Here is a 13999-nt window from a genome sequence, read left to right as displayed (position 1 = left end):
AGCTAGTTTTTAGCTTACCATAAATACTTAAGTTAAACCAACTCTACACCCTTCAGTAGGGGCAGGAGCAGCAGAAATCAGGGAAAGACCCTGGAAACAGTTTTCCTCAAGTTTTTCTCATGGCAATTTGAGAAAGGGCATTTAAGAAAGAGAAATTCTTAGCCAGCTAAATAGAAGGCTTTCTATCTATCTGCCCTGCCACATTGTACACATGACAATAATGTCGTGGGACATGTTACCGTTACAACTCTGAGATTTTAAGTGGTCTAAACCAAGGCAGTCTCTAAATTTTACTGTCGTTTTAGATTTTGGAAAACTCCATAATCAGAAATACAGACAGAAGAACAATCTTGTTCCCATCTATTTTCATATCCCAGTGAAAGGACTTCCATCAGAATTTTATGGGACCCAAATTATTGCCAACCTATAAACATGCTGAACAGCCACTTCCTAAAAACTGTCTGCCTACACAAGGAAATATGCAGCATCTGACTTTCAAGAGCCCAGCGGTAAGAGTCAGTTTAGCTCTGGTATGCGTTATACATACCATTTCTGTAACTTATCTGTTGTATGACATCCTAAATGTACCTCCCTTTGGGAATTTCTAGGGTGGGGCAAGGGAAACACTGGTTTGCTAGCAGGTTGAGAAAAGTATCCAGGTGACTCCAGCCTCGGAAAGGAAGCTGTCTTCCCCAATCCTATTACTTCGGGTATGCAAGAAGTGTGCATAAATTGAGAGACTTACAGAATCCCTTCCTGCAGTAACTTCAGCTTGGACGTAGCTCTGAGATTTTAATCCAGCTTGCCCTATATTTCATTTATAATAGTTTCAGTTCTTTTAGCAATGACGGCTGGCAGGCTTATTTACAACTACCTTTTGAAAACCCAAGTTCTACTAAGCTCACGTAGCCCACATACTTTAAAGACAAGTAAAATAAAGCTAATAAAGGAGCAAAATTTAAGGCTTTTTTTTTTTATTTCAGCCAAGGAATGATGCATGCTACAGAATAATCTTTACTTCCCCCCACTTGGTTTTTAAAGAATATCACCATTTCCAAACTTCCAAACCCAAAAGAACATGGCACTTGTTTGTTTCTTCCCATTCTCATTCATTCCAGACTTTCAAGTGTTTTCTTCAATACTGAGGCTTTCTCCTGCAGCTCAGGTCTGTTGTCTGTCTCCATAGTAGCTAAAGACTCAACCAAGAGTCTTCTGCATTCTGCTGTCAAACTTTCCCACTGTTTAGCTTCTGAACAGAAAGAAAACAGAAAGAAAATCATAGAACAAGCAAGGCAAACACTCTTACTTTTTCTTCCATATATCCTATGCCTATACAGCAACTCTAGAATTAAGAGAACAGTATTTAACAATCACAGGTTGGATAGGTGTCTCAAACCCAATCCCTGACAACAGCCTAAAAGAATGTCAGGAAGTTTCGCCCCTTCCCCAGGATGAATAGCAAAGTGGGAAGAATGAAGTAACAAAAGCGTAGGAGCAAAACCATGCCCAGCTTCAAGAAGTTGTTTAACTTCACTTTCATCATCTAGAACATATTAATATCAACCTGGAAAACCAGTAATTCAATCACTTGGTTAAGTGCCTAGGCTTTTTTAAGAATAAAAATACACCATGCAGTATTTAGTCACGAGTCTAAAGGGCCCGTTCTGCAGCGCCCTAGAATAGGTGCTGCTAAGCAAAAAAGAGGAAAAAATATTAACAACAAATTCTCAAGGTTGTGTTGAAAACCGTCTCATCTTCTACACTATTAATTCAAGGAAAAGAATAGGAAAAGGAGTAGGAAGTAAAGGAGGAAGGGGAATGGTCCTCTTTTTGAAACCAGAGATGGATAAATAACACAGGAGGAAAAAAAGAAGCTGCTTTTCTTATACCATTGACACAACAGAAAATTTATAAGGTTTCTTAAAGACGAAAAGAAAGAAATCAAGTAGGACTAAAAACATGTTTTTGTCTAACAGGTCAACTCAAGTGGGTCCTTGTATCCTGTTCACATGCACACCACAAGCTTTGCTCAATCACCATAACCACTTCTTGTGATTAACCAAAACTAAGTAAGACTTCATGATGGAAACAAAACTGTACTACTTCAAGATAACTACAGCTTACTAATTCTTACTAATTTATCAGAAATATATAAAAACACAGAGAACAAAATTGAAATCTTTAAAATGTAGTGACTTTAGTTCCCTACAGTCTACTTGTAGCTGCACATACATTAATGTGTGTTTTATATCATCAGCAAAAACAGAAACAGAATTTCTGAAGTGTATGCCATAAAGTATCCTGAATCTTTGGTGTTCTAATCATAACTCACCTTCAAGTTTCTTAAGCAGTAATTCTACCACAGATAAAGCTTCTGTCCTCACAGATGAGTAAGTCTTATTTTCTAAGAAGAAACATGCAATCATAAGTATATTTCAAAGGCAGAACTCCCAAGATTAAATTCATGTTACTGAAACATGGAAAGTTAAAACTCTGTGAATTCACTTTTGAAGTAAACTTCTATTTGCCAATTATTATCAAATACTTAAGCTATATTTCTTCATTTATTATTTCAAGGCACAGTAGACCACCAAATATAGAGAGCCAAATATACTAGCCCTAAGTGATAATATTTAAAAGACCCATCTTAGATGTGGGAGATCAAAAGATACTATCCCAAACAAACAGTCCCCAACACGTAAGACAGTATTTGATTTCAATGATCCTCAGAGATGATGATTTCAAAGATCTTCATCAAGGGATACTAGACACCTGAAAAGACTATTTTTTTTTAGTTTTTAGCTCTATATCCACAAAAGCATGCTACTTTCAAGAATTACAACTAAAACAATCTTTTTTGGTACACACTCTTTCACAAAAGGCACTGAATTTTTGGAGAAAATGCCTAGCCAAAATTAGTATGCATCAAAATCTAGAGAAGTAAAGTACTGCAAAAACGAACAGTGGCCCACTTAAAAGACAAGGGAATCAGCTTGAAGGCACTTCCATTAGCCACAGCTAAGACAAGTAAGTAACAAACTAATGAATGAAAGTAATCAAGGATGGAGAGATGGCTCAGCACCATGTAATCCTCATACAGAGGTCCAGTGTTCAAGTCACAGCACCCACACTGGCAGCTCACAATAGCTTGTAACTTCAGTTCCATAAGAACCTAACACCTCTGGCCTCTGTGGACACTAGTACTCATTTGTATATACACATAACTTTAAAAAATCCTTTAAAAAATCAATTTTAAAACATTAAGAGGTCTGTGGGATGATGGGAGTGGTATAAATCAATACCAGTTAATGATGCATAAATAGATAGATGATAGATAGATAGATAGATAGATAGATAGATAGATAGATAGATAGATAGATAGAAAAAGAAGAATCTTGTTCAAAATAAAATACCAACTACCAAACAATTATTGTGGAGAAAGGACTAGAGTTGGAAAAAAAAGAAAAAAACTGGCTCAGAGAAGAATCACCAATGCATGCAAAAGCTAAAGAATAAACTTTGAAGAGAAGTATATCTACAAGATCATATAGTGTCTTCTCATAAACTGTTCAATAGACGCAGTTTTGAAGAGGTGATTATTTTAATGACCTTAAAGTATACTGTTAGACATGAGGGAAAGTAAGAATGATAATAGAGAGAAAAACCATAGTACATTGATTTGGTAAACAAAATTAACATTGAAAACTCAGGAAAGCTGTTAACACTGCATGCCTCTTGAAATGAGGAAAACATTAACTTCAGAACTCGTAAGCTAGCTCCAAGCCTGAAGAAATGTCAAAAACAAAAAAACAAAACCAAAAACCAAATGAGAACTATTCTTTTTTTCTAAAAAGAAGAGAAGGGAAGGTTTCAGCCTTCAAAATTATGAGTATATGTAAGAGAAAGAAAGGCTGAAGGAGTGTACCAGTTTAAAAGAAACTATAAAGGCCCAACATGGTAGTGTATGCCTTTAATCCCAATACTTTGGAGGCAGAGGCAGGAGGATCTCAGTGAGTTCGAGGCCAGCTTGGACGGCTCCTGTTTTGGTTGCTGGATTTAAGAGAGAGCAGGCACATGGTTCCCACTGCTTTTTAAACTATGAGAGACCACGCCCAAGTAGGCTGGTATCTTAAAGGCTATTGGCTGAAGGAGCAGAATGTGCTCCCACAGCACAGACTCAGCTCCTTAGTTTTAAAATCAGGGTTACTTAAGTCAAGTGTGGTGACTGTATTGGTCTGAATAGGAATGGCCCCCATAGACTCGTGTGTTTGAATGTTTGGGCCACAGGGAGTGGCACTATTAGAATATAAGACCTTGTTGGAGTAGCTGTGACCTTGCTGGAAAAAGTGTGTCACTATGGGGGCTGGCACTGAGGTCTCATACACTCAAGCTAAGCCCAGAGTGGTACTCAAGTCTCCTCTTCTGCCTGTGGATGAAGATGTAGAATTCTCAGCTACCTCTCCAGAACCATGTCTGTCTGTACACTGCTGTTTTCCACTATGATGATAATGGACTAAACCTCTGAACTATAAGCCAGTTCCAATTAAATGCTTTCCTTTGTAAGAATTGCCGGTCACGGTGTCTCTATAATCCTAGCTACCTGGGTGACTAAAGCCATAAATTTGATCCCAGCCTAGGCAGCATAGAGCCCCTGACTCAAAACAAAAAGAGGCAAGGATGTAGCTCAGTGGTAGAGTGCCTGCCTAGTAGCACGAATAAAGGACTATGCCTGATCATCAGTACCAGGACCAAAAACAAAATAAACAACAGCAACAAAAAAACTATTCAAGTTCTGGTTAGTCACTCACCTAAAGAATAAGTAATTGATTTACAAGTTTCAAGAAGAATTTCAGCCAGAGCTTCAGAATCTGCATGTTCTTCTTCCAAAAGCATTAACCTAGAAACATAAGTAATACATGTTAATCATAAAGTTTAAAGCCTTCCTAGCACAACTTCTATTGTACATATCACTTTATCATGTTATTTCATAAACTAGTAGTGTCTACATTAATTAGAAGACTGTGTAAATGTACACAATGCAGTATTATTCCGCTGTTAAAAAAATAAGACACTATGAAATGTACAGGCAAATGGATAGAATTACAAAAAATTATCCTGACTAAAGCAACCCAGACCTAGAAAGATAAATATGGTATATATTCACTTATATGTGGATATTAGCTGTTAAGTAAATGATAGCCAAGATATAATCCACAGACCCAAAGAGGTCAGATAAAGAGGAGGAATAAAGGGGGATATGCACGAATCTTCCTGGGAGGAGAAAATAGATTTTAAAGGCAAACTGGGGGCAGGTGGGGAGGGGACAGGGAACAACAAGGTGTGGAGGAAATGGGGTAAAGGGAAAGAAGGTGGACAGTGATGGCTGGAACTGGGGAACAATTTGTGGGGTGGGGTGGAAACCTAGTACAGTGAAAACTTCCAGGAATCTATGAAGGTGATCATAATGACAACTTTTTTTTTTTTTTTTTTTTTTTTCGAGACAGGGTTTCTCTGTAGCTTTGGTGCCTGTCCCGGAACTAGCTCTTGTACACCAGTCTGACCTCAAACTCCCAGAGATCCGCCTGCCTCTGCCTCCTGAGCGCTGGGATTAAAGGCGTGTGCCACCACCGCCCGGCTATAATGACAACTCTTAGTAATGGGGGAAAAGGAGTCTCAACTGGCCATCGCTTGTAGCCAGGTGAGGTTTATGGAGCTGGGCTGCATTCAAATGAGCTGTTGGCCAAGAAGGGGGTTCCAAGGAAATCCTCAAACAACCCAGGCTGTTGCTAAGACAAAGGGTTGCTCTCTACAAACTGATAGTGGGGCTCCATTGCCCAGGACAACAACACACTCATACAACACGGAGATGTCAAGCTGGTTGTCTACATGGAGCCTTCACCCCCTACATTCTGGTCTCTTTGATATCAAAAGGTACCAACACAGAAATGTGGACACCAATCCAGTCACAAACCTTTGCCCTACACTCTGTCCTGCTTGCAAACTACACTAGTGTACAGAACTTGGGTGAGCAGTCAACCAGTGCCTTATCTGACTGAAGGCCCACTTCATGAGAAGGAATCCATACCTAACACTGCTAGGTAGCCAAGAACCAGAAACTAGGTAGCCCAGAGACCTAGGGTAAAACCAAACACTGGTCTAAAAGAAAAAGTATTGTTAAAAAATAAAATGACTCCTAATGATATTGTTATACTCATAGATCAATGCCTTATCCAGTCATCATCAGAGATGCTTCCTCCAGATGTAGATGAGAACAGATGCAGAGACTCACAGCTAGACATATGAGAGAGAGAGAGAGAGAGAGAGAGAGAGAGAGAGAGAGAGAGAGATTGACTCCAAATGAGAGGTCTACATCAAATCCCTTCCTTCAGCGCATCCTTGGAAGAAGAGGTGGAAAGACTGTAAGAGCCAGAGATGACGAACACCAGGAGGACAAAGCCCTCTGAATCAACTAAGCAAGGCATATATGGGCTCACAGAGACTGAAGTAGCATGCACCAGATCTGCATGGGTCTACACCAGGTCCTTTGTGTATATATTATAGCTCTTAGCTTAGTATTTTATGGGACTCCTGACTGTGAGAATGAGTGGGTCTCTGAATCTTGGGATGGCTCTTGGGACTCTTTTCCTCCTGTTGGGTTGCCATGTACAACACTGATATGATAGTTTTTGCTTTGCCACTTTTGGTTGCTATCTGTTAGAAAGCCTGTTCTTTTATAATGAGAGACAGAGGGAGCGGATCCAAGAGGAGGGAAACAAGGAGGAACTGGGAGGAGTAGAAGGAGGGAAAATATAATCGGGATATATTGTATGAGAAAAGAATCTATTTCCAATAAAAAATGTGAAATGTTAAGAATTCCATTCAATAGGGAAATAAAATAAAAACCTGAATCATGAAGCAAATTACCCCTGGAAAAAGGCGTTCATCGACTGGAGTACACCTAGCTGCACTTTCCACGTGCTGAGTCTTAGCTGTTCACACATCAGTTTGCACAGCTCCTGGCGATAACAACCTGGGAAAAAGATGAAGTGGGACAGAGGAGGGAATAAGTAAAAAGGGAAAAGATAACAAAGGAGGGACAGAGAAAAAAATGAAGTATTAAAAGAAAAAGTGGAGGAAAGTGAGGGACAATAAATGCCTTTAATCAAGGACACGGAATTTCCCCCAAATTCTTGGCAGGATTTTATATCTAATTACCAAGAAAATTTCCTTGATTAAAGCCCCCCTACACACACACACACACACACACACACACACACACACACACACGTCTGCTCTAACAGCTTGCTGTTAAGGCATTTTGTCTTCCACAGAATAAAGGTAGCAGATTAGCCACACTTCTCTTCCCTTGTAAATTTCCTTAATGAAATAAAAAAGTGCAGAACCCTTGAGAACCCCCTAGAGTCCTCTGCCAACTATGGCATTATCAACAGTCAGTAGTCTTTTATCATAAACTAGACCCTATCACAAGTGTTTCCATAATCACACAATATTATAGTAACAGATAAGAGCAAAAATTCAACAAAAAATAAAAAATTGATAGGAGCTGGTTTTAAAGGCTTAGAATAGGGCTCTCCAAACTTCTGATACTGCAATGTGACATCATCTTCAATATTATACTTGAGTTAACATATATAAATAATTAGTACAGAGATATTCATTGGGACAGAGTGCAGTTCTCAGAACAAGACAAAGTATTTAGCATCTGCTCAAATTTAAGGTCTTGTCAATGGGCTGTAACTATGACTTGAACCAATAATCATGGCTTACTTCTTAATCCTTTGAAAAATATATATTTAGTTCTGAAAATCTCTGCCATGAGTTTCTCAATAAAACAGTTACCACTTGCTTACTAAGGACTTGCTAGCAAGTCTAGCAATTTTGTGAGGAAGGAATTCTAACACTTTAGGCTTCTCAGAAAAGAGTTATGGACATAATCAAGAGTAACAAAACTCCTTTATAGTCAAATATCTACATAAAATGCATCATGATTACTATGAACTCAATTGTATCCCCTAACATTCTTGTATTATACTAAAAGACACAATATTTAAAGAAATCATATGGGTAGATCCTAATCCAATCCCCTTACAAGAGATCAGGACACAGCAACAGAGAGAAAGGTAACCATTCAAAAGCTAAGTAGAGAGAAATCTCAGAAGAAGTCAACCCTATCAACAACTTGATCTTGAAATTTTATCCATCAAAATTAGAAAAAAAATTCCGTTGTTTAAGCCTTACAGTTTGTGATATTTTGGTTCTAAAAATATATTTTACTTTTATCTTATTTTGTATGTCAGTGTTTTGTCCACATGTCTGTCTGTGCACCACATGGGTACCTGATGCTCCTGGATGCCCTGGGACAGGAGTTATAGATGGTTGTGAGCCAACATGTGGGTGCTAGGAATCAAACTCATCAGGTCCTCAAACAGAGCAGTCAGTGGGTTAGCTATCTTTCCAGACCCCAGTGATACTTTCTTAAAGTATCTCTCAATAATACAGTGATCCATGTACTTATTTGCTGATGTAAGAATAAAATAGGTATATGATAATTCTCACTATTAATATTTGGACTATATAAGTGCTATTACTAAGCAATGCAGAAACTCTGTGTTCTTGCTAAGTGACTTCTGGCTACAGCACTTGTACAAGTACTGTGTTTTGGTGCTTACGTTGAGTTTCTGGGTTTCTGGGCCATGCTTTGCCCAGGCTCTCGAAGGCGCCCAGCAGAGACTCCAGCTGCAGCTCTCTTTCCTTATCACTTTCATCTTCAGCCTTGCTGCTCCGGACTCCCATGCTTTCAAGTGAGTTCTAGGACATTTCAAAGAAAAAGAAAGAAAATTCTAGTATTTCCTTCTTCAAGGTAACACTTACTAAACAGTCACAGTGTAGAGCAGAAGATACTGACCAAGGACTAAATGCTAAGTTCTTTACCATGAGTTCTTCTGTTTGTGTTAAGAGCATACATTTCTAATAAATTTGAGAAATACTTTAAAAATATTTGAAAATGAAAATAGAAAAGCTATATATGTACTATTTTGAGCATAACCTAAAAAGACCTGCATTTGAATCAAGAGAATTAAAGATGGAAAGAACTTGACAATGTTCCAAACACAAACCCTTGAAATCAGCTAGCAGGTGTCATCAGCTAGCAGATGTGATATTTCATTTGTCTGAACTTCAGAGAGTAAAACAGCCACACTGATCAGTCTTACAGACCAGGCAGTGGTCCTTTAATCCCAGTAGCCACACTAGTTTGCCATAGAAACCTGGTGTAGAGGTGCACACCTTTAATCTCAGCACTAGAGAGGAATATAAGACAGGAGGAGACAGCTCTCACACACAGTCTCATTCTGAGGTTTCCTGGAGGCAGAGTCATTATTTTCGGACTGAGGCTGAAGTAAGAACCAACAGCTGGCTGGTTTGCTTTCCTGGTCTTCAGGTAGAACCCCAATTTCTGTCTCTGGGATTTTATTAGTCGTGCTACAAATGGCACCCAAATGTTTGGAAAGAATTTCCACATAAAGTCTGAGAAAATTTTTTAAAAAGAATTCTAGACAGAAAAGAACAGAGTCAAGAGCAGTTTCAGTGGTTGTCTTGGCCACAGTAGGCTGTGTGCTGGCAGCAAGCAGAGGCATGGCTCCTTTAAAAAGATGACTTCCTGACTTAGTGTTAGCAGCAAAAACCTTACAGTTCTTTTAAAGAGGCAATGCCACCAAATACTTAAATGGTGTTTACGAGCAGCCAGTGGCATGTTTCTTGGTGGTGGCATGGACCTAGAAACTACACAGAGTTGTAGCAATAAATCTGGCTTCCACCAGTACCTCCACCATGAAGCTAGACACTCAAAAAAAAAAAAAAAAAAAAAAAAAAGGTTAAGGAATGGGGTAGAGCCAGCCACCAAAGCTGCAGCTTTAATCCTAGCCATATTGCTGAGCAAATTAAAGACTCATGTGGTCAGAAAAAGATAAAAGATACACAGTAAAGGCAGATTAAGACCAAAAAAAAAAAAAAACCAAAAACTTCTAAACTGTTTAGAGTATATTTAAAAATATGTGTAGGCTTGGGAGAGAAAAGAAAAAGTTTGGAAAAAGTCCTTTTAAAAAAAGAAAGAGAGTAGTCGGGAGTGGGGGCACAAGTCTTTAATCCCAGCACTTGGGAGGCAGAGGCAGGGGTATCTCTGTGAGTTTGAGGACAGCCTGGTCTAGAGGTGAGTTCCAGGACAGCCAAAAATACAGAGAAACCTTGTCTCAAAAGACAAAAAATTAAAATAAAAATAAAAGAAATAGAGTTTAAATAGAATCTGGATGGTATGTTACTGTGCCATCACTGACTTGTTTGGCTGCTAGGGGAGGAGCAACAGTTGTTAAGAAGACTTTTGATTGTAAATGCTGCTGGGTTAATCCAACCTATATTTTTTTTGAAAACGCCTTGACTTCAGAATTTAAGTCAAAGGATATATTACATTGGAGAAGAGGTTTTCCTTTTTTTTCCCCCCACAGGAAATGAGAGGCTGTGGATTCATTCTGGGTTAAGAAAAATAAGGTTTGATCAAGGAAGATTCTCTGAAAAATCACTGATAGGAATGAATGACCCAGATGATCCAACACTTCAGAGCACCTCTGTTGCAGTTTCCTCTGAGTTCTACATCCAGAACAGTTTCAAGACCGCTTTCAAGATCAAGCCTCACAGAATACTTTAGTCAAGACTTGATCATAATCCTAAATTTTCTTTAGGTCCCCATAAGATTATCGTGCCCCTGATAAGTAGGAAGTAGCCTAGAAAATTACACCCACATTCTCCAAAAAAAAAAAACAATGGATTATGGATATCTGTCTTTGTTTACACCGCTGATTTCAAGTTATTATAGATAATGGTCAGGGAAAAAGCTAAACAAAGGGAAATTAGATTCAAGGTTCTTGTTTTGAAAAGAAAAAAGGAAAAAGATAGGATAAAAGGGTAGATTATTGAATTTACTCTGAAAATAAAAAATGGAGGATATAAATATGGTAAAATAAAAAGGTAAGATTGTTGAATCTATGTTTAAGCTTTAAAAGTTTTACATTGGATTGAATTTTTATATACTATATACAAATTTTGTATATTGATTCAAATTTGAGATTAATTTGGTTAGAACATACTATACATACATTTCTAATCTTGTTCAAGGAATTGTACCCATACAGTTGATTTAACAATGTAATGCAAATTTCTAGTCTTTGAAAACCATTATTACCAGATTTTTAGGATAACAAGGAAATACAGGTTAGTAATTAGTCACCTATTATAATCAAATTTATAGTTACATTAGGTATGCTTTCAGGGTCAAACAAAGATATATTTTAGATAGGTCATCTTCAAACACTTCAGAGATCTACAGAATATAGCATTTACGATGTTTTAATAACATAGGTTCCTTTTTATGACAATGAGACATGTCTATTCCTGGCAGCACCAATCTACTTCAGAGAAGATTATGAGCATTGAAAAGCTCCATATGGAGTTTACTTTCTTTGTGGTAAAAGTAAGCCACTGGGCAAGAAAATGTCCTTGCATTGACTGTTGACAGTATGCTGTCCTAACTGGACAAGCATAACACAAAAGAAAGTGACTCCCAAACATTGTCAAGGCAAGGAAGGACAGTCCTACAGAACATCCTGCTTCACAGAAAAGTCTATCAGATTTGCTAGGCCTATAGGCCAAAGATGGATGCCCCATGTTGCAGAGGAACTTTGAGTGACTGCCCAGGCAACCAGCTGTTTCTGTCATTTCTCACATATTTTGGAGGCTGTTTTGCTTGCACTTCCTGCTTACTCAGTTATTATTTCCTTTTTGGGTCTCTGAGGAAGTTGGAGATTAGATAGTTATAGTTCACCAGATGCAGAAAGCAAGTTATGATAGAAAGACTTTGGACTCACCAAGATGGAATAGATATTGAAGTATTTTCTCTAAATTTGTCAAATACAAATGGACAAGACATTGTTGATGTACTTATTTCCTATTGTATATAGTTTCTTTTTTTAAAAAAAGTATTTATTTATTTATTATATATACAATATTCTATCTGGCATGTATGCCTGCAGGCCAGAAAAGGGCACCAGACCTCATTACAGATGGTTGTGAGCCACCATGTGGTTGCTGGGAATTAAACTCAGGACCTTTGGAAGAGCAGGCAATGCTCATAACCACTGAGCCATCTCTCTAGCCTTTGTATATAGTTTCTTATATTAGTTATAGTTTTTCCCTTTTATTCAGAGTAGAATCAATAATCTACTCTTTTATCCTATTATATCTAAGCAGGTACAATATAATCCACTTAATATACAAATCTCTAAAACCCATACATTATTACAGAAATACTTAAACAGCCTTATTAGCACAAAAAAAAACAAATATAGGAATTAGAAGCAAAACAAGAGATAATATTTCATGCTTTAAAAATAAGTAGATCAGGCCAAAGTGGTGGTACACGCCTTTAATCCCAGCACTCAGGAGGCAAAGGCAGGTGGATCTCTGTGAGTTCCAGGCTATCCTGGTCTACATAGCTACATGGTGAATTCAGGACAGCCATCACTACATAATAAAAAGAGCCTGTCTCAAAACTAACCAAAACAAATAGACCAACTATATCCCTCTTTCTGTATGATACCCAATTTAAAAAAAAAAAAAAAGTACTTCAGTTTCCAAACTAAGCCAGTCATATTTTTTTCAACCAAAGTTTCCCCAAGACAACACAGAGGTAAAGTACACAACACACAATACTCCTTGTCTTCATACTAAATAATTACTTGGCATCTGTACATGCCAGCAAGGTAGAGTTTATTACGGCAGAAGCTGTTCATTATATAGGTATTCTCTCCCTCCTCCCACAGGAGGAAAAAGGGTACCCATATGAAAAATTACCTTTCCTAGTCTCATCAGCTGCTAAATAGGGCTATGGGCTAAGTGCTGGCCAAGGGAACATGAATCAAAGTGATATGTTTCCGTTTCCATAACTTTTCTTGAGAGGAATTATATACTATGACCCTAACTTCATCTCCTCTGCCATCTTGCCAGAGACCCAGATAAACCATAGACCATGAGGATAATGTATAAGAAATATGATCCCTAAAGGGGATCCAACTATCAAGACAAACTTCCCTCTGTTTGAGGTTGTAATATTTTGGAAATTTTCTGCTACTTTACTGATAAACTTGTCCTAATAAAAACACATTACCAAAACAGAAGAAAACCTAGGATGATATAGGTAGCAATTACCTTCTTGATGAGGGGTATGACAATGTCAGAAAATTCCCGGAATCTGTCTTCTTTGGTGGCTTTCAAAACATCAGCTGCACAGCTGATTGCTACAATCTTGTATTTGAGATTCTCTTTGCAACACTCCTTCAAGACAGCCTGAAGAATTTCATTTGGGGTGGGTTGATTTGGCACAGACTTTTCCAACTCTGTACTACAGGATCCATACAAAAACATGAGAATAGTTAAGAAACGCTACAGCTTTAAATTTCACATTAAGATATGGTATGTTCATTAAAAGAACATTTACCTGCAAGCTGTCACCACACAGGCAATGGCTTTTAGTAGTTCTTCCTGGTAAGTTAAGGATGAAGACATACTATTAAACCTATATGTCACATTCTTTGCAATATGACTACAATCACCCCATTGAGTATTTTATAACCACCATGGCAAAAACTAACATATGCATTATGAACATCACTGAATTCTACACAAACTATGAATCTCTAATTCCTAAAGGCTCAAGAACTTGTAACCAAGGTCACCAGGCAATGCACTATTATGACGACAATACTGTGGTGGCCACTAGTGACCGTTACAAAATAAGAGTACAAATATTGCCCCAATCTCACGTTCCACATGGAACACTCAATATACATATCTTTCTCTAGCCATTGTATAAAAGGGTTCCAATTCTCAAGCTCCAGAAATGAGCATCTTTGGTGCCAGGATTAGAAGCAGA

General features: G+C 38.0%; 1 protein-coding gene across 4 annotated transcripts in view; it reads right to left on the bottom strand.

Moving 5' to 3' along the window:
* Positions 1–954: 954 nt before the first annotated feature.
* The window catches only part of Ecpas (Ecm29 proteasome adaptor and scaffold), a 119316-nt gene continuing 106271 nt past the window's right edge, over positions 955–13999 (bottom strand). For all 4 annotated transcript variants that reach the window (XM_050164636.1, XM_050164626.1, XM_050164607.1 and 1 more), the window contains 7 exons: positions 13565–13608; positions 13276–13468; positions 8691–8829; positions 6925–7030; positions 4809–4897; positions 2333–2404; positions 955–1249 (listed from right to left, as the gene is read on the bottom strand). In XM_050164636.1, coding sequence (XP_050020593.1) covers positions 1110–1249; positions 2333–2404; positions 4809–4897; positions 6925–7030; positions 8691–8829; positions 13276–13468; positions 13565–13608 — 783 coding nt within the window. In that variant the 3' untranslated portion in view covers positions 955–1109. The remainder of the gene's footprint in view (positions 1250–2332; positions 2405–4808; positions 4898–6924; positions 7031–8690; positions 8830–13275; positions 13469–13564; positions 13609–13999) is intronic.

The sequence above is a fragment of the Alexandromys fortis genome, unplaced genomic scaffold (assembly GCF_014885135.2).
Source record: "Alexandromys fortis isolate MF-2015 unplaced genomic scaffold, M_Fortis_MF-2015_v1.1 scaffold_18, whole genome shotgun sequence".
Classification (NCBI taxonomy): Eukaryota; Metazoa; Chordata; class Mammalia; order Rodentia; family Cricetidae; genus Alexandromys; species Alexandromys fortis.
Note: the sequence above shows the minus strand (reverse complement) of the source record. Positions and strands in the feature narration are given on the sequence as shown.